Here is a 21,732-nt window from a genome sequence, read left to right on the forward strand (position 1 = left end):
TCCCCAGCCAGCACCAACTCGTCTGTCAATGTACGAAAATTATCGTAAATATCTCTTAACCAATTCGAAGTCGTAAACAAAGTCTAATAAAGCGCGCACAAGTATAATGCTAGTAGCTGACAAACATACGATTTTCAGCACAAAGTTGTATAGCTATATGTAGCTAGTAGCGCTTAATCGGATTTATAAGTGTATCGCTCAAAATTATTCCTCAGTGCGTATATCGCCTCCAAAGTGGTACGAATAAGCGGTTTTTGTGCGTCGAATACAATTTTGTTGGATACATATCAGTACGTAACTCTTATTTGCAATCTAATTATACATATGAAAATGCTGACTGGGTCTATAACACTTAAACAATAATTTCTGCTTGCGATAAATAGAATCAACCTCAAATCAAACTTTTAATCCAATTTCAAGTCCAATGTCATGGAAAATTTCAAGTTTAATTTCAATACCAATTTGAAGTTTACTTTGTAGTTCGATTTTAGGTCCTATATCATGTTCGATTTCAAGTAAACTTCAAATTCAATTTTAAATTATATTTGAAGTCCCATTTCCAGTCCTATTGCCGTTCACATCCAATTTGACTTTTAAGTCCAACTTCCTGCTCGATTTAAGGTAAAGATGCCGGAACAAAGTAGAACAAATCACTTCAATCACTTCTGTTCTTGTGTATGATCCGGATCCGGAGTTTTTTTTCGGGTGTAACGATCCAAGTCTAAGTCCATCCAAGAGGTCTCGTTACGATCCTCAGGAGGAACCATACAAGCTTCAGCGCAATGTTATCAGTTTTAAAAGGTGTGTCATTATGTATTTTTATGAAAATTTAATATAAGAAACCAATTTCGGTTGACTGTAGAAATCGTTTGAAGTACATTTGCATGCATATTTTGATTCAAAATTTATTTTTAAGACAATCAAACTTACCATTCACCGTAAAGAGGAAACTCCAAACAAAATAACCAACGTAGAGTAAGTCAGCGGGGCATGCATTAGAAGTGAAATTTTAGTCGGGATGCAGAGCTTGTAAGACCAAAAAGTTTCACAGAAAAAAATTATATACAAAAGGACAACGAGTAACAGCAACAAAAAGAACAACAACAACAACAAGAACAAGAACAGCAAACACAACTAAGAGCACGCAGCAACAGGGAGTTAGTAGTAGGAAACAATCAAACACAGGGTTAATTCCATTTTTCACAACTTTTTTTTATTTGTTATTTCTGCTTTTCATCTAGCATATTTACAATTGGTCCTTCGAGGTTCGTTTTGTGTTCGAAATTTCCCACCAATTCGTGATAGTGTGTTGTTTGTTTGTTTCGGTTTAGTTTATTGTTTTTTCTCCTTTTTTGTTTTACTTTAAAACATCCCCTAGCTGTATGACTGAGCCCTAACTTATAATTTATCGCTTCTTTACAAATGGATGATTGCTGCAATGAAATAATGACACTCCCAACAATGGCTTCTGAATTGGCCCGCATGGGTGCTACGCATGAAAGTTAACTTTTTTTCTACTGAGTTTCCCGTTTTCCCCTGTTTTTTTTTAGTTTTCAAAATTATCGAAGCCAGCAAATAATAATACAAAATCAACAAAAAAGAAGGATGTCCCGACTTTAGGGGGGGGGGCCTCCTTCCTACTCATCATCGTCATCGTCGTGATCGTTTAGCGAAACCGAATTGGATCCCCCATTGGCACCGGACGAACCGGACAGAATCGGTCCGGACAGTTTGAGCAGCGACGATACGACACCCCCGAGGGCGGGTGGTGCACCGTTTCCGTTTCCGTTGCCGTGATCGTTATCGTGACCGTTGCCGCCGCTGCTTCCGCCGGCCGACAGCCCACCCAGCAGACCGCTGCTCAGCGAGCCGATCTTGCTGGTGATGAACTGGACCTTCGGCGTTATGACCGAGGATATCAGCGACGACAGATCGCCGATCGGTTTCGGCGATTCGATGTGGTACTGCTTGTTTTTCTCGATGTTCGCGTGGTCCAGTTTGTCCACCAGCCGGGTTTTGGCGTCGATGATCGAGTTGATTTTCTGTGGGTGTGGGAGCAAGGAGGAGGAAGCGGTCAAGCCTCGGTGTGTTTGCGGCGAGTTTTCTGTTCGGTTTGGTCGGGTTTTTTGTTTACGATTTCATTTATTTTATGTCGTTTCGCTGGTTTTTGTTTTGCTTTTAAGTCAAATTAGTTACCTTCACCAGAGATTAAGTTTTTTTTTTGTTAATTCATTGTTAGCGAGTAGTATTGAAAGTATTTGGTTTTTAACTGTGCAGATTATATGCTGAGTAATTTAGCAAAGCTTCTAGCTACGAAGTGAACGCATTTAGTAGCAACTGCTACGGGTTAGTATAAAAACAAGTTTTCCCCCCACCGGTTGGTTGATCACGAGTTGCCATTAGATCTCCGAAAGCTTCGGTTTCAATGTACAGATTCTTGGTCGGTCGGTTTCCTACACACCGAATAGCGTAATGCAATGCGACCGGGTGCCAGAGCAAGAGAACATGTTTGTCGGTTTCAGCCACGTTTGGTTTTCTCGAAATATTAAGAAAAAACTAAACGACCTTAACCGATTAAGTCAATGATCGTCAGTCGTCGTTGCCGTCGTCGTTGTTGCAGTCGTGATACTATCATAGCCGTCATCCTCTCTCTAAAGGCATACGACAAACCTAATGTCGGATCTTGACAATTCGACTTCACCTGTCACCTGTCGGAGTGGCTTATTTGTACGCGGTTGTAGTGTCAGGCTAGATTTAGAAGGGGAAAACTGATTTATGCTCACGGAATGCACGAGAGGTTTGCGCCCGCAATGAACTTGAATCCGAGAAACGCTAATGGATTCATTTATTTTGTACAATGAGTGGAAAGTCATCTATCAGGGACAAATGAATTTCAATGTCAAAAGCAGTTGGGAAAAGGCAAGTTGAAAATTCATTTACTGTCCGGTTGATTGACAATTTCTTCCTGAAGATGTTCTTCAAGGTTCACGCTCTTGGACAAACATTCTGTGTCTAAAAATTATTATTTCAATTAATAATGGATTTAAAGGCAGACTTTGACAGCACTTCTTACTTCTAGCAGAACAGAACCGGGATAGCTCTTGCCTTATCAAGTATTCGTTGAGCGTCTCAATGGCAGGTCGGTTTCAACCTGGTCGAGACACCTACCACGTTCGGCCCCTCTAATCCTGTTGCCGGTGCGGTTCTTGAAGAAAACGGATTTCACTGCACAGTTGCCCGGCATCGTTACGAAATGGCCAGCCTATCGTAGTCTCCCAACTTTCGCCAGGTGTATGATGGGAATCTCTTCAAATAGTACCCGCAACTCGTGGTTCATACACCTAGGCCACTCTCCGCTATCCGTTTGTACTCCACCGAGAATAGTCCGCAACACCTACGTTCAAATACGGAGATGCTCGGATGTCTCAAGTCCAAATTCAATTCCAAATACAATTTCTAGTGCAGTTTGAATCCGATTTTTTTTTCTAATTCAAAGTGCAGTTTCAATTCCTGCTTTAAGTTCAATTTTAAGTCTAATTTAATGTCTATTCCCTACTAACATAATTGTCACAAAGTAGTTGTGGTAACCGATATATGACTAACTTCAGCCATAAATATGTTGCTGCAACTAAAAGGGTCACAATTGTGGTGTGTGGGTCAACAAGTCTAATTTCAAGTCCAATTTCATCTTTATTTTAAGTCCAACTTCGAGTACAACTTCCCGTCCGATTTCGAATACAGTTTGAAGTCCAATTTAAAACCAATTTATATTCATTTCTAATTTCCAACATATTTTTCTTTTTTTCGATTTCTAGTCCTTCAATGATAAAATTTTCATGATAACATTTTTTGTTGTTCCTGCGCTATGGCCGAAAAATTCGGATTTCCTGAATACACTCAAGTCGCTTTTTATGCGAAAGATACGTCCAGCGTAAAAAAAACCGCGTAAATTCCGAAATTCGCGTAAAAAACACCTAAATTCCGAAAATCGCGTATAAAAAACCGCGTAAATTCCGAAATTAGCGTAAAAAACCGCGTAAATTCCGAAATTCGTGTAAAAAACCTCGTAAATTCCGAAAATCGCGCAATTCCGAAATTCGCGTGAAAAAACCGCGTAAATTCCAAAATTCGCGTAAAAAACCGCGTAAATTCCGAAAACCGCGTAAATTTCGAAATTCGCGTAAAAAACCTCGTACATTCCGAAAATCGCGTAAATTCCGAAATTCGCGTGAAAAAAACCGCCTAAATTCCGAAATTCGCGTAAAAAAACCACGTAAATTCCGAAATTCGCGTGAAAAAACCGCTTAAATTCCGTAATTCGTGTAAAAAAACCGCGTAAATTCCGAAATTCGCGTAAAAAAATCGCGTAAATTCCGAAAAACGCGTAAATTCCGAAATTCGCGTGAAAAAAACTGGGTAAATTCCGAAATTCGCGAAAAAAAACCGCATAAATTCCGAAAATCGCGTAAATTCCGAAATTCGCGTGAAAAAAACCGCTTAAATTCCGAAATTCGCGTGAAAAAACCGCATAAATTCCGAAATTCGCGTAAAAAACCGCGTAAATTCCGAAATTCGCGTAAAAAACCTGATTTAATCCACCTAGTGGTGAAAGGAACCTTTGTTATACGATCTTACTTGCTATTTGAGATAGAAATCGACACGTTTGGCTTACATGAAATTTTTGGAAATTGAATAAGTTTACAAAATTTGAACAAAATAGAAGCACTTGCAAATTATGATAGTTCTTTTTCTCATGAAATTGCTGAGTAAGTTGTTACTAATGCGGGTAAGTTCAAGTAAAAGTAAGTTGTAAGAAGAAATATCATTCTTTAACATATACATTGCGTAGTAAAGGTCTAGTTTATAGGTTTTTGAACTATGCATAATTTCCTGTAATGCCATTCTATTTGATTCACAACAATAAAGTTTTCTTGAATAAATTTCATCAATTTTTATTAACTTTCGGTTACTCACGCTGTTGTATTTTGTACAACATGTGTAGGTTTTTGAATGCCATTACAAATCGTATATTACGTATATACTAACGTATATTCTTCAGTAAACTTGTTATGAGCAAAATGTCCGAATTATTGAATACATTAATACTTTAAATTGTTAGGAAACAAGATTAGCATAAACCGACATCACAGAAACGAAGCAAGTAGCATGTGAGGTGTACCGCAATTGACCCCAACTGGAATTTTCTCTCGTTTCTTCACATGGAAAAATGATGTCTGTATGCAGCAAAACTACCAGCAAATGTAAAATGTTGTGTCCGTCTGTTGGTAATCGAGTAATTCGGGGTCAAAATCAGGCTGTTTTTACAATTAAAGTTCTACAGTTCCTAAACAAGCAAACATAGAGGTATACTAAATTCAGCAGAGTTGTGTATTTTTATTATTTGTACAACTTTGTAATACATGAAAAAGTCATACAACAATTACAAGAAGAGTTAGAATAGAAAAACTGATTTTACAAATTCATATACAATAAATAAGATTTTTCTACCTTCACTGAAGAGATAGAAGCTTACTGTGCTCAGCAAAATTTCTTGTAATAATATGCTCTAAAAGTTTGCAAAACATATCAATGTGTTGTATTGAAACTGAAGGAAAATAATTTGTTTATTTCACTCTTAAGGGGATTAATCAGAATACAAATTCTACCAGACGATAGAGCTTTCAATTTTAAGAAACTCTTCCAAAGGTTTGATAAACTTAAAACTAAGTTTTCCTAGTCAAAAGTCTATTGCGCACGTTTTCTTTGGTTTGGGCTATTGTGCGCGCAAGTAACCGTGTTATAAAAGTTGGCGCGAGTGTTCGAGGGTTAATATCTTTTGACCGGTAAAACCAATTCTTATGTAATTTTGCATATATATTTCTAGTGTGAAAACCTCTCGTTTGATATTAAAATAATTGAAATTAGGTAAATTATCTTGGTTAAAATCATTATAAATTATTGTTAATTTTGGTGTGATGTATTCGATTGCTCATAACTTTCAAATTAAACGTCCAATCAGAAAACTATTCAATAGTGATCTATCTGGCTATATTACCTGCCAAATGAAACTAATAGCGTGTAAATCGGTTTGGCCATCTCTGAGAAACAGGCGTTCATTTGTACCTAGTCAAAACAAGTTTTTCAAGGCTAACTTTTAAACTGCTTGTCCGTTTTCAATAAAACTTAGCTAAATGTTTAGTAATAGTAAGAGCTTTCGTTTGGTACTAATATCGTTAAAATTGGTTGCGTGGTTCCGGAGAAAACCGTGTCACGTAGTTTTCACATTTTTGCTTATAACTTTCAAACGAAAAGTCAGACCACGAAACCATTTAATAGTGATATACTAGGCAATAATACCTTTCAAACAAAAGTAATAGCGGTCGAATCGGTTCAGCCATCGCCGAGTAACAGGCGATAGAAAATTCGGAGCGAACACACATACACACATACACACATACATACACACACACACACACACAGACATTGCTCAGTTCGTCGAACCCTATCGATTGGTACATGTGACTCGGCCCTCCGGGCCTTGGATCAATTTCGTGTTTTTCGACCAATTTCTAAACCTTTGTTATATAGTATAACAAAGGTAAAAACCACGTAAATTCCGAAATTCGCGTGAAAAAACCGCTTAAATTCCGAAATTCGTGTTAAAAAACCGCGTAAATTCCGAAAGTCGCGTAAAAAAATCGCGTAAATTCCGAAAATCGCGTAAATTCCGAAAATCGCGTAAAAAAAACCGCGTAGATTCCGAAATTCGCGTAAAAAAAACCGCGTAAATTCCAAAAATCGCGTAAATTCCGAAAATCGCGTAAAAAAACCGCGTAAATTCCGAAAATCGCGTAAATTCCGAAATTCGCGTGAGAAAAAACCGTGTAAATTCCGAAATTCGCGTAAAAAACCACGTAAATTCCGAAAATCGCGCAATTCCGCGCAACCGCGTACATTCCGAAAATCGCGTAAATTCCGAAATTCGCGTGAAAAAAACTGGGTAAATACCGAAATTCGCGAAAAAAACCACGTAAATTCCGAAAATCGCGCAATTCCGCGCAACCGCGTACATTCCGAAAATCGCGTAAATTCCGAAATTCGCGTGAAAAAAACTGGGTAAATTCCGAAATTCGCGAAAAAAAAACGCATAAATTCCGAAATTCGCGCAATTCCAAAATTCGCGTAAAAAACCGCGTAAATTCCGAAATTCGCGTGAAAAAAACCGCTTAAATTCCGAAATTCGCGTGAAAAAACCGCTTAAACCGAAATTCGCGTGAAAAAAACTGGGTAAATTCCGAAATTCGCGAAAAAAAACCGCATAAATTCCGAAATTCGCGCAATTCCGAAATTCGCGTGAAAAAACCGCTTAAATTCCGAAATTGGCTTAAAAAAATCGCGTAAATTCCGAAATTCGCTTAAAAAAATCGCGTAAATTCCGAAATTGGCTTAAAAAAATCGCGTAAATTCCGAAATTCGCTTAAAAAAATCGCGTAAATTCCGAAAATCGCGTAAAAAAAGCCGCGCAGATTCCGAAATTCGCGTAAAAAAACCGCGTAAATTCCAAAAATCGCGTAAATTCCGAAAATCGCGTAAAAAAACCGCGTAAATTCCGAAAATCGCGTAAATTCCGAAATTCGCGTGAGAAAAAACCGTGTAAATTCCGAAATTCGCGTAAAAAACCACGTAAATTCCGAAAATCGCGCAATTCCGCGCAACCGCGTACATTCCGAAAATCGCGTAAATTCCGAAATTCGCGTGAAAAAAACTGGGTAAATACCGAAATTCGCGAAAAAAACCACGTAAATTCCGAAAATCGCGCAATTCCGCGCAACCGCGTACATTCCGAAAATCGCGTAAATTCCGAAATTCGCGTGAAAAAAACTGGGTAAATTCCGAAATTCGCGAAAAAAAAACGCATAAATTCCGAAATTCGCGCAATTCCAAAATTCGCGTAAAAAACCGCGTAAATTCCGAAATTCGCGTGAAAAAAACCGCTTAAATTCCGAAATTCGCGTGAAAAAACCGCTTAAACCGAAATTCGCGTGAAAAAAACTGGGTAAATTCCGAAATTCGCGAAAAAAAACCGCATAAATTCCGAAATTCGCGCAATTCCGAAATTCGCGTGAAAAAACCGCTTAAATTCCGAAATTGGCTTAAAAAAATCGCGTAAATTCCGAAATTCGCTTAAAAAAATCGCGTAAATTCCGAAAATCGCGTAAAAAAAGCCGCGCAGATTCCGAAATTCGCGTAAAAAAACCGCGTAAATTCCAAAAATCGCGTAAATTCCGAAAATCGCGTAAAAAAAAACCGCGTAAATTCCGAAAATCGCGTAAATTCCGAAATTCGCGTGAGAAAAAACCGTGTAAATTCCGAAATTAGCGTAAAAACCCGCGTACATTCCGAAAATCGCGTAAATTCCGAAATTCGTATGAAAAAACCGCTTAAATTCCGAAATTCGCGTAAAAAAACCACGTAAATTCCGAAATTCGCGTAAAAAAACCGCGTAAATTCCGAAATTAGCGTAAAAACCCGCGTACATTCCGAAAATCGCGTAAATTCCGAAATTCGCGTGAAAAAAACTGGGTAAATTCCGAAATTCGCGAAAAAAACCGCATAAATTCCGAAATTCGCGTAAAAAACCGCGTAAATTCGCGTAAAAAAACCACATAAATTCCGAAATTAGCGTAAAAAACCGCGTACATTCCGAAAATCGCGTAAATTCCGAAATTCGCGTGAAAAAACCTGGGTAAATTCCGAAATTCGCGAAAAAAACCGCATAAATTCCGAAATTCGCGTAAAAAAAAACCGCATAAATTCCGAAATTAGCGTAAAAAACCGCGTACATTCCGAAAATCGCGTAAATTCCGAAATCCGCGTGAAAAAAACCGCTTAAATTCCGAAATTCGCGTGAAAAAACCGCTTAAATTCCGAAATTCGCGTAAAAAACCGCGTAAATTCCGAAATTCGCGTAAAAAAAACCACGTAAATTCCGAAATTCGCGTGAAAAAACCGCTTAAATTCCGAAATTCGTGTAAAAAACCGCGTAAATTCCGAAATTCGCGTAAAAAAATCGCGAAAAGGTGGTAAAACTGTCACGAAATAAATAAAATTGAAGGAAAAATTGTTGAAAAAGGGGAGAAAAAACGGGACATAAAAAGAGAAAAAGAAAATGAGAAAGCAAAGAACAGAATAAAAAAGGAAAACGGGGCAAAACAGAGGAGTCTGGACAGCATAAGAATTTGGAACGGAAGAGAAAGGTAGAAAAATAAGAGATAAGAAGAGAAAAACGACAAAGAAAATAAGCAAAAACTAGACAGAAAAGGAGAAAAAATAGGGGAAAATAAGATAGAAAGGGTGGAAAAGCAAAGGATAAAATACGGGAGCAGGTAAAATGTCAAACGAGAACAGAAAAAAAGGAAATCGGAGATTAAACAAATGAAAACAGAAGACAAACGAGATAAAAAAGGAATAAAACAGAACAGTGTCAGAAAAAGAGGAGAAGCAGGATATAAGAGGAAGAACGGAACCAGGGAAAAAGTAAAACAGAAAAGGAATTACGGAACGGAAAAAGATGACGAGATAGAAGAAGAGGAAAAACGGACTTGAGAATGAGGAAAAATGGAAGAAAAAAACAAGAGAAAAATTAAAATTGAAAAGGACGAAAAACGAAACAGGAGCGGAAGAGAAAGAGAAAACGCAGGTAGCAAAAAGGAAAACGAGACAGACATAGGGAAGACGAGACAGAAAAAAATTGGGAAAACAGGGAAGAAAAAGAGAGAAAACAAGACAAGAAAGGGAAAGCCGAACAAAAAATAAGAAAAACTAAAAGGGAAAGAAAGAATAGCAAGAGAGAAAATAAGATAAAGCAAACGAGGAGCAAGCAAAAAAGAGTTCGAACAACATAGAAAAGGAGAAAGATGGGACAAAATAGGAATAGAATGGGAAAAAAGGAAAAGAAAAACAAGAAAAAGGAAGTAAAGAAACAGGTACAACGGAAGAGAAAAAAGGGAGTCAAAAACAGAATATACGTGCAAAAAAAAAGAAAAAACGGGGCAGCTAAAAGAAGAAAAATGAAACAAATGAAGAGGAAAACTGAAACAGACGAAGTCAAAAAAACGAGAAAGAAAGATAAAAAGAGTTAAAAACAGATGAAATCTGCAAACGAAAAAAAGAAAAAGGGAGAAGAAAAGACGAATAGGGAAGAGAAAAAACCTTAGTGACAAAAAAGAGAAAGAATAGGACTGAAAATAAGAGAAACTAGGACAACAAAAGAAGAGAACTAAACTATTAACCATAAAAGATGGATAGAAACAAGATAAAACCGAGAGAATAAGAGGAATAACGCAACGAAAAAAATAAAAACCAAGAAAACAGTACAGAAAAGAAAGAAAAACGGAATAAAAAGTGGAAGAACGGGACTAGAAAATTGTAAGTATGTGGAACAAAAAAGAGGCAAAAGGTAAAGGTGTGAGAGATACAAAAAATATCGAACCTAATTTTCAGTAAAGCTTTGAGATTAATTTCATGATCATGTTCAAATTCAAGTTAAATTTAATGTCCAATCGGAAGCTAAATTTCAAGTCTAATTCAATTCCAACTTTAAGTCAAATATAAACTCTGATTTCAAGCACAATTTGGATTTCAATTTCAAGCCTAATCTCAAATCCAATTTACGTCCAAGTTTAATTCTAATATAAAGTCCAATTTCAGGTTCAATTCTGAGCCTAATAAAAACTTCAAATTCTGTTTATCTCAGATTTTATGTCTAATTCCAAATAAAACACCCAGTCCAAATTACACCAAATTGGCGTCCAATTTCAAGTTGATTTTCAGTTCAATTTTAAATAAAGCTATCGTAAACAGAAGTCAATTTGTGCAGATCCTTGCACTAGCCTTTTTTTCAGCGCCTTTCTTCACTGTAGCTAGCACTATTGGAGCAGTAAGCAACAGGGTTTCTCGCGGCTGGTGCCTTTTGTTGCGGCAATGCCTTTCGCTTCGAAAGCCATTTGCCTGTTCAACTATCGGCATAGCCACCGATTTTCTCCAAGGTCCAGTCCAGGGTTCCTTCAGCTGCTGTCTGCTGCTTCTCCGAAAGTCGCCACAAGAATGAGCGTCAGTATGAATAACATCTGTTTATATAGCATCGTCAAATGCTGTCTGATTGGAATACATTCTATCGAAGGAATAATAATCTTATTAGACTACGATGTGCATTGCCAAACCCACATTCTTGATGTTTCACGTGGAATCAGAGCCTATGTCATAATAATCCACCAGCACACTTTTTGCATTACTGAATCGTACGCCCTCTTGAAGGCTATAACTAGATGTTTTCAGAAAATTTTTGGTCCATTGTGCCCATATTCGCCAACAAAGGATTCCTCTGTAACGATCTTAGTGTGTGCAACAAGAACCGCGGGAGAACTTCTAACCATGATTCCTATTTGGATCATATGAATTGCACAATACAGTCGTACAATTCTGACTTTTTAAAAGTTCGACAGAAACTGACAGTTCGACATTAATGAATGAAAACAAATGTGAAACAATCATTCGTTTTGCCAACAACAGCAAACGGACCGGCAATAAACGTAAACATTGCTCCGAAGTTTTAATTAATTTTCTTCAGAAAATGACTGACAGGTTAGTCAGGCAATCATTCAACACTGCAATTCATTGTTTTGAAGGGAAGAACCCTGAGACAGATAAACACTGTCAGCAGTTCAGTAGCAATGCCCATGGGCTGACAGCTAAAAGAATGCTACCGCGGGTAAAACTGTGATTGTTGCGAATGACACCGTCTTTTAGTTACGTACTTGGCAGCTTTAAAGCTGTAATTTTATTTAATATTTTAGTTATTAATATAATACGATAGGTAAGTATAATCAATTACATATTCAGTGTTCTTTCCGTAATTTTACAGGTTCTACGTCTGCGGCCAACGGATTCACCGAGGATTTTCTACAGGTAAGTATGGTAAGTATCGTTTTAGGTTACAAACTCAATGCAACTTTATGCAGTATTACAATCACTTAACGTACCAGATGTTTTCTGCTCACTAGCTGTTTACAGCTCACTTTATTCGACGGCTTGGCAAATTATCTATGATTCTAAATCAATAAGATTGCTTTAGTAAGACGATCAATTTTCCTGACTAATGAACTACTTTTGTAAACAAACTAACCCGTCAATCCGTCAATGTAATTGGTCGTAATGAAAGGTAAGTTGTTCACTTTTTCTCCGTGACGACGGGCTCGTCGACATCCCCCGACCAGTGAACCACTTCCGTTTCCGAAGGGACTACCTCCGTATTTTCACCGGCCGGCACATCCAACAGCGCCAGCTTTACGGCAGGCCTAGCGAACACTCCTCTACTTGTCTGCTCTATAGCACGTCTCACCTGACCCGACTTATCCGGAAAGATTTCGAGTATACGCCCTCGTTCCCATTGATTCCTAGCATGTTCGTCGACGATTATGACTAGATTGCCCGGTTTCAGCGGTTTTACTGCTTCAAACCACTTTGTGCGCCTCGTTAACGTCGGAAGATATTCCCGCACCCATCTGCGCCACAAATTGTCCACTATCTGCTGCGATAGCTTCCAGCTGTCTCGTAGGACGTTTCCGCTAGTCATACCAGTCACTGGTTGCTTGATACCGATCGATCCGTACAGCAGGAAGTGATTTGGCGTGAGAGCTTCATCGTCTGCCATCGTCCAGAGGAACGTAAGTCAGTGGTCGCGAGTTTACAATCGCTTCAGCCTCCAACATAATCGTTTCTATCACCTCATCGCTGAGAAGTCGCAGGCTCTCCGAGGCTTCATCGCTGCCTTCATGGACTTAACCATTCACTCCCATGGTCCTCCCATGTGCGGAGCTGACGGAACGTTGAAATGCCACTGGGTATATGCATTGGTAAATGTAGCTGCACAGTCCTCGACTATTCGCTGGATCTGCTTTTCTTCTGACAATTGGCGGTTGGCGCCCACAAAGTTTGTGCCATTGTCCGAGAATACTTGCAACGGCGCCCCCCGTCTGGCAACAAATCTTCTGAATGCCATGCCGCAAGCTTTCGACGAAAGACTGTGAGCCAGCTCAAGATGTATGGCCCGTATCGTTAGACATGTCGTCACGCTGCGCCCGACTTTTACTTCGAAGGGTCCCATGTAATCTACTCCGACGTACGTGAACGGTCGAATAAACGGTGTTAGGCGAACTCTCGGTAAGGATCCCATCAATGGTGAGGCAGGGGCTGCTTTCTTGACCTTACAATGCTGACAGCTTCTTCCCACTTTCCGCACGAGTACCCGAAGTTTGGGTATGTAAAATTCCTGCCGTAGCTCATTGCACAGACAGTTTCGCCGTTGGCGTGCAAAAACCGTCGGTGGAACGACTGTTCTAACAGAAACGTGATACGATGATCCCTGGGAAGAACTACAGGATATTTCGTTGCATATGGAATGTGCTGTGCACTTCCAATCCGACTTCCTACCCGAACGACACCACATTCGTCGAGGAATGGTACTAGCGAATGCAGCGAACTGCTTCTCCCAACACTGCGACCATGTTTCAACTCATCAACCTCTGCCGAATACATCTGCCCTTGAGCCTGACGCCCTAAAGTCACCTCCGCTTTCATGAAGTCGTACTGATCCAGATTCTGCCGCCGACAATCTCCGTCCAAACTATTGGTTCTACCGGCTGGTGTACAGCCACCATGCGAAGTTCTTCGCATGCAACATTTTCTTCATCATTCTACTGATTGTTTAGGCCACCTTTTGATTCTCGTAGAAACCTCGGTCCTTGGAACCAACGATTTTCCGTGTTGAACAACGGTCCGGTGTTCCACTTTGTGGCATCATCAGCCACATTGAGCTTCGATGGTACATAATACCATTCGTCCACGCTGGTAAGCGAGAGAATTTCACCGACTCGAAATGAAACGAACTCGAAATGAAACGAACTGGATGTTGATGGTGAGCGCCAAACGAATATTTGGTATCAAGCGCGCTCCCATCATGGCAGCCTGCAGCTTCAATCGAGGAATTGAAAGCGTCTGCAGCGGCGCTACTTTTGTTTTGCCGCGACCAATGAGGACCAGGCACCTTTATTACCCGACATTCTTAAGTAAGCTTCACAAGAACAAGCGGCTATGCTGGCATCCGTGAACACATGTAGTTCAATTTCATTCACTTCCTCTGGTGGAAGAGGTCCGAAGAAACAACGGGGCACCTTTACTTCGCCAATCGCAACGTACAGTGCAATCCATCTACTCCATACAGATGCTCTGCTATGGGCTCGTCCCAGCCAGTACCGGTTCGCCAGATCTCCTGCATCAAAACTTGTGCGCGACAAATCCCAGCGGATCGTACAACTTCATCACGGTTCGTAGAACTTGCCGTTTCGTTGGGACTGCTTCATTGTTTAACGCTTCTTCTAACTCTGGCTGATCAAAAGTGAAATGATCCGCTGCAGGTACCCACACCACACCTAGAACGCGTTCGTGTAGCTTTTCCTTTTCGAAGGCCAGTGATTTACTGTCTGGTGATCCAGTCTCTCCTAAAAGATCGAGTACATCCTGCGAATTGGACAGAACTTTCCCGAACTCAAACCCTGCTGCGGCATGAATCCGTTTTACTTGTTGGACAAGCTGTACGGCTTCTTCTACCGAGTCGACACTGCTGAGGAAATCATCCACGTAGTGGTCTTTGATTATTGCGTGTACTGCCCTGGGATATAGATCTGCATAGTCTAAAGCGTTTCTGTTTTCTTTCGTACTGCGCCGTGCACGGAGAGCATGTGGCCCCGAACATTGCGACGTTGACCACGTAGACCTGGACCTCATCCTCTGAATTGGCGCGCCATAGAAAGCACTGCGACCACTTATCGGCCTCACGAATGAGAATTCTCAGGAACATTTCCCGAATATCGGAGCATACTGCGTATTTGCCTTCTCTAAACCGCAACAGAACTTCCACAAGTGAAACGAGGAGATCCGGACCTTTCAACAGCATGTCGTTAAAGGAAACACCACCTGCTTTCGCCGCGGCATCCCAAACCATTCGGATTTTGTTCGGTTTCTTGGGATTTGTCACCACTCCTAACGGGAGGTACCACACTCGTTGCGAGTTGATGTTAGTCAGCTCATCTGCTGACACCTTACGGACATGCTGCTTCTGTTCGAAACTTTCGATTTGCTCGTTAACCCTTTTGCGCAACTCCGGATCTTTTGCGAGCCGTTTCTCCAACCCTCTCAACCTGCTGACTGCCATTGGGAAGCTATCGGGGAACTTCGCCAGAGCAGACTCGTTTCCATAGGAGCTCCTTTCCGTATCGTTGTCGGTTCTAGGATGCTGCGTACTCGCTTGTCCTCCTCAGCTTCGAGCTGTTTCGTCACCACGGCATCCTCCACGGCGAAAAACTTCCGCATTGACTCGTGCAGGTCGATATTAGTCATTTCTTCGCAGGTGTGAACATGCAATTGTTCAACAGGTTCCTTATTTCCGGAGTTTCTTCCGTATACGCACCACCCCAGCCTAGTTTTAGTTGCGACTAGCTCACTGCTAAGGCCCTCGCGTGTCTTCAGACTGGTTAGCAGATGAACATGCTCTAAACCGACGTTCATGCCTGGTTTAGCGCTAGCGTAACTTGCCACTGGAAGTCCCTGCAGATGCGGGAAATTATTCGACAGCTCAGCGTAATCCATTGTTTGACTGGGAAGTCCCAGGTCCCGCACCGTTGGCACGATTCCCAGTTGAAATATTTTCTCATATTATCAATCAAATTGATTAGTTTAGTTGAATTTTCTGGCTCAACCTTTCAAAAGCTATGTCGCAAAACGAAATCGAATGCCGCCTTAAAGTTCATAAACTCACAGTGCAGTTTAAATTTTCGAAATTTATCTAGAATCTGTTGCATGGTGAACATTTGTTCCGTGGTGGAAAAACCTGTCGATCGAAAAATCACATCAGTGTTCATCGACAAATGGCCAGAGCTTTCGATACGGAGAGAATGTTGTACACGTAATTCAAAACTATTGTGTCCCTGTATCTGCAGCACCATTTAACAGTACTTCACAATACAAGTGTTCTCAGCATTTGGTTGCCTTCGTTTTACAGATAATCTGCTTTTCTTCTTTGTCTGTAAACATTACAGGGTATGACACATAAAATGTTCCGTAAATCCGATGCGTCACAATCACCAATGAATTTTAACCCAATTTATTTAGTCTGTCGCTCACTAGCCCAGTAGTATCATGGGTGTAGCTATCGTTATCGTGTACAAGACTCTTCGCACTGTAGCACTGGTCATGTCGTGGCAACGCTTCTGCTGATAGTTCAGGTCTTCTCAACTTGGCCTTCGATAGTCTCGTTCGCCTTTTGGAAAGTAAACTATTTCTTAAGTCTATTAACTGTGCCCGTATTAGAAGGTCCTTACCTCCTATTTCATATGATAATGTTGCAAAATGCTCAAAAATGATTGATTTTAGTCGAATCGCCGTATTTCTAATAATGTTTTACTTGGTTTGTTGCTAGCTTTTCCAATTTCATACTAACCAAAACTTGACATTTATTTCATTAGGAAGATTCTGCTTGTTGATTTTACTGTTCAATACTATAGAATGTTTAACAATGAATATTATTTTAACTTTCGAATACTAAACTAAACTACTTCAATATATTTTAATAATCTTGACAAATAAGTTTTCAAATTATTCAAATTGTCTGGCTGCAGCGCGTATAATATGGACAAATTGGCAATTTCAAATAAGCCAGATCCGCCGAAAACCTCAATGGCAATGTACCCTCCATGTGCTGATGGTGGTCATTCAAAACGACTCATAATTGACCACATTTCAAGCGCACCGGATCATTCAATATCAAGGTCCAGGTCGGTCGGTCGGTCGGTCGGTTTGCTCATCGTCATTCATCACAACAGGGTCGCTAAACGTCCAGCAAGCCTGTCACACATACGCATCTCTCTTTCTCTCTCCTTTGTTCACTATTAATATGTACACGAAAAAAAAGCTTTCCTCTAACCTAATGGAACAAGCGCGATGGACCGCGCGACCAACCGGTTCACCTCCTGCTAGGTCACAGTTACTGCTGGAAACCGGTCAATTGGCTCCATCGCACCCAAAACCACACGAACCATGAATACCAAATCAGCACCGATCACCAAACTGCCGAGAAGAGCGCTGCATTAAAAATACGCACAGCACACGCACCGAGATTAGCATAGTAAAAATGATGGTAAATGGCCACAGGCAGCCACGAAAGGATTAGTAAACACAAAAGCAAAGCTGGCACACGTGATTTTGTTTTGTTTTGTTTTGTTATGGTTTCGGAACACCTGATCACAGCGCAAAGAGCTGCGCTCTCCGGTCGCTCGGTCGGTCAGTTTCAGCGGTTCGCCCGTGAACGGTCATCGGTCCCCGGTTTTGGTGCGTCGTACGTACCACATTCTTCACTAGAGAGTCAATTCGTAGCTATGCGTATAATACTCACTCCAAACACGAATCCGAGGATGGCATTTTTGGCTTCGAACTTGGGATCGGACGGTGCTTTTCGCTTGTCACGGTCAAGGTCGTCACTGATCGAGGCGTCCTACGGAGGAACAGAGAGAGAGTGGGAAATAATGCGTTAACGGATAAAATCTATTTTCATGTTAGGTAAATCAAAGTTCAAAACAAGTGGTAACCAACAAATTAAGTCAAATGTCAAATGGCATTGTCACACACAGATTGAAACCATCTTAGCAACCATGGGACTAGTGGATAATTGACCGAATGAGTCACTTCTACCTACAACAACCCCAGTCGGCTGCGATTATTAAGATGCTATCGCTTTCGAATTATCCCAGAACTTCGCGGTCGCGAAGTAGCAAATCAGCGCCGGCACTGTGCTCGTCAAATTTGCGTTACTCAAGGAAAACAATTAGAAACAAGACCAAACAGACAGACATAGATGCCACTGTTGCTTGCCTTCGCACCGACTGGCACAGGCGTCACTTTGGATTGCTTTCATAATCCGTAATCGTTCGCAGCGCGAGGATGCGCTGGCTACAGACTTGTGTGACAGACTCCGCGGACCGCGGAGACAAGGCTACGTTATTGGGGAAAAACGATGTCGTCTGGTGGAGCAATCAATGCTCCACGACAGACACGCAATTTGCCGTGGTAGGTACCTACAAGGAAATTGGATGATCGAATCCAACCTGCGGGGGTTGGTTTGATTTCTAAGAAAAACGGATTAAGAATCCAGTTGCAATGATGATGTTCAATCCACATAATTGGTAGAAATGGCGGTAGGCACACGGGCGGCGGCGGTATGACAAGCCAAAGCTGGCAATTCAATTGTTGTTACGGCCCAACATGCGATCGAATCGGCGAAACCACGCGCTGTCGATGGTGTCTGGTTGTGCAATTGCGTTTTTGGAGTCGATCACCACCACCGGCGGAGCGAGCGTCTCGATTACGTTCAGATAGATTCCTCATGCACGAAGTTGTTTGCATTCAATCAACTAAATAAAACCGAACGCATTATGCTGTTGTTTTCAAGCTTGTTTACAATAGGTATCGCGTAACACCGCTAGCTAAACAGTAATGCTTTGGTTTTCATCCCTAAATCTCGATCCGCGAAAACTACTGGCTTACAATCGCGCTTATTGGAAAGAAAACGGAGTGTGCGACAAATAAGGTTATAAAAATTCTTCAAATACGAGCAACTAGCATTTAGAAGCTCCATCATGCTAAGAAATTGATTGATCTTTTTGTACCTATTGCCTAGCCTGGCAATCAAATGTCAAATCCATCTTACTGACTATGAAAACTGGTAGTCAGTAATACCTAGTACAACGAAAAAATCTAGACTGGTTTCTGCGGGGGGCAGCCTAACATCGTACTAAGCAACACTAAGATCATTGAAATCGATTTTGTGGTTCCGGAGAAAATCGCATTACGTTGTTTTCACATTTTCACACACACACACACACACACACACACACACACACACACACACACACACACACACACACACACACACACACACACACACACACACACACACACACACACACACACACACACACACACACAAGAGGTGAAAAAAATATTTAAAGAAAGTAAAAGAAACGGGCTATGAATTGTGACAGAACGTCAAGCTGGAACGCTGTGGAACCACACCAACACTGAAGAACTTTCAGGCTGCTGGGTAGTACGGAATCCTTGCCAAAAATCGGAAAGTTAGCAGCGAGCAGATGTACTCAAACGGATGGGTGTACGTTCGAATACCGAAAGACTGATTGAATGACTTTATTTTACCTCTCTATAGGAAGGGCCGTCGAATCGATTGAAGGATTGTAGTCCCTTGTCGGTAAATATGGACCAACTAGTTACCGTTCGACAGATTTAAGATAAATTCCGGTTGTATAACTAGTCTGCAAGGTGTTCTGCATCTGTTTGCGAATTTTCAGGTGGCGTACGATTAAATCAAGCAAAATTAGCTGTGATAAACAATGATGATAAGTACGCGGTTTTCCAACAAAACTGGCATCGGAATATCCGTTGAGAGCTCCCTCTTCGAAAACAAATCTGGTGAATGCATGCTGAACAGCAGAAGATGAAAAACGGGAGAGAAAAAAGAAACATTCCAAGAGAAGGAAGAAGTAGAATGAAAACAATGAACGAGAAAGAAAAATGAGATTAAACTAGACAGAAAAGAAGAAAAAACGGGACCAAAAAAGAGAGAAAACGGAATTGAAAAGAGAAAACTAGAAGGAAAAGGAAGTAGTACGGGAGCAGAAAGATAAGAAACGAGGAAAAAAAGAAAAAAAAAGAGACGGAGAAAAAAGAAAAACAACGCGACACAAAAGGCAGCAAAGTAGCACAGTGTAAGGAGACGAACGAAACAGACGAAAACAAAAGTGAGAGCAAAAAAATGAAAACCAGGAAAGAAAAAGTCGAAACGGAACAGAAGATGACGAAAAACAAGACAGGAAACCGGGAAAAACGGGCTTGAAAGCAAGGTGAAACGGAAAAAAGAGACATAAGAAGGAAACGGGTGGAAAATTACGATGCATGAAAAGGATCTACTGAATGGGACAAGCGAAAAGAAAAGGAATAGAGACATAGGAAACAGTAGAATAGTGGAAAAAATTAAAGACGAGAGAGAAAAAGAGGGAAAACATGACAAAAAGGGAATACGAAACATAAAAGAAGAGGAATCAAAAGTGAAATAAAGAGTGGTGAGAGACAAAAAAAAGAAAACAGATTTAGGAATTGAAAAAACGAGAAAAAGAGGTTAAACAAGATACAAAAGAAGAATAGTGGGACAAAAAACGATAAAATGGGATAGAAAGAGTCGAAAAGAACAGCAGGAAAAACGGACTTTAGAGAAAAAGATGTTAAACGGGAGATAAAAAAGAAATACTGAAGAGAAAAGGGAACCAAAAACAGAATAAATGAAAAAAAACGGAACAGACGTAGTGAAAAACTGAGAAAGAAAGAAAATTACTAAGAACGGGTCAGAAAAGAAAGAAAGCGAGAAAAAACAGAAGGAAAGTAGAGCAATAACCAAGAACTGGTACAGAAAAGTAGAAAAAAACGAACAAAATAATGGAAAAACGAGACTGGAATGGAGAAAAAACGAAAGTGAAAAGAGGTAAAACATGTGAGAGAATGCGACGAAAAATGTCAACTATAAAAAGGAGAAACGGAAATTTAAAAAAAGGGTGAACGAAACAGGAAAAAATGAAGGAGAAATGAATTAAAATGCTAAAATAAAACTAAAACTGATAAAACTGAAAAGAAAAACTGAGCTTTTTGCGATCGACTGGGATGTATTATATTAGAGATTTTCGGCTGTACAGTGGGTTATCTATCGAAAACGGTTTTTATACTGCCTGACGTTTCGGCCTTCGGTTTTGGCCTTTTTCAGTTTTCAATTTGACAATATTATCTTTGAAAAAGGCAGTCAGCCAGTATAAAAAAGCCGTTTTCGATAGATAACCCACTGTACAGCCGAAAAACCCGAACGAAAAACAGAACGTTATAGAAAAAGAGAAAAAGCCAGGCAAAATAAGAGAAAACACAGAACAGAAGAAAGCGAAAAACGGGACAGAAAAGGAGTAAAAAATTGGCAAAAAAATAAAAGAAAACAAAACCCGAAACCGTCAAATAGTTGAAAAAAATACGAAGGAGAGACAACGAAAAGTGGAACAGAGGAAAACCATGATTAATGAAAAGGGTGACAAACGGGACATGAAACGCAAAATGTAACAGCAAACAGAAAAAAGAATAACGTGAGAGAGAAAAAGGGTAAGGTGACAAGAAATGGATTACGGATCACAAAGCAAGATAAATCAAAAGGGAAATGAAGAAGAGAGAGAGAGAGAGAGAGAGAGAGAGAGAGAGAGAGAGAGAGAGAGAGAGAGAGAGAGAGAGAGAGAGAGGAAACCCGATTATAAAGGGGAAAATTGGAAACCACCACCTAAAACAGAATAAACGAAATAGAAAAGACGGAAACACTGGAAAAAATAAAAAAACGAGTGTAAAATATTAGGAAAGACAGGAATGACAGGAAAAAGTGATAGGAAACGGAGCAATGGAACAGGAAACACGGGGCCGAAAAGACAAAAACTAGGAAAATGAGAAACAATTATAGGAAAATAGAGCAAAAACCAAGAAAACGGTACAGAAAAAGAGAAAAAACGGAACGAAAAATGAGAAAAATGG

The 21,732-nt window shown here is 40.2% G+C and overlaps 1 protein-coding gene across 4 annotated transcripts in view; it reads right to left on the reverse strand.

The window, feature by feature from the left end:
- Positions 1–1,264: 1,264 nt before the first annotated feature.
- The window catches only part of LOC128745105 (uncharacterized), a 76,720-nt gene continuing 56,252 nt past the window's right edge, over positions 1,265–21,732 (reverse strand). For all 4 annotated transcript variants that reach the window (XM_053842092.1, XM_053842094.1, XM_053842095.1 and 1 more), the window contains 2 exons: positions 17,507–17,605; positions 1,265–2,042 (listed from right to left, as the gene is read on the reverse strand). In XM_053842092.1, coding sequence (XP_053698067.1) covers positions 1,638–2,042; positions 17,507–17,605 — 504 coding nt within the window. In that variant the 3' untranslated portion in view covers positions 1,265–1,637. The remainder of the gene's footprint in view (positions 2,043–17,506; positions 17,606–21,732) is intronic.

Source organism: Sabethes cyaneus, chromosome 1 (assembly GCF_943734655.1).
Source record: "Sabethes cyaneus chromosome 1, idSabCyanKW18_F2, whole genome shotgun sequence".
Classification (NCBI taxonomy): Eukaryota; Metazoa; Arthropoda; class Insecta; order Diptera; family Culicidae; genus Sabethes; species Sabethes cyaneus.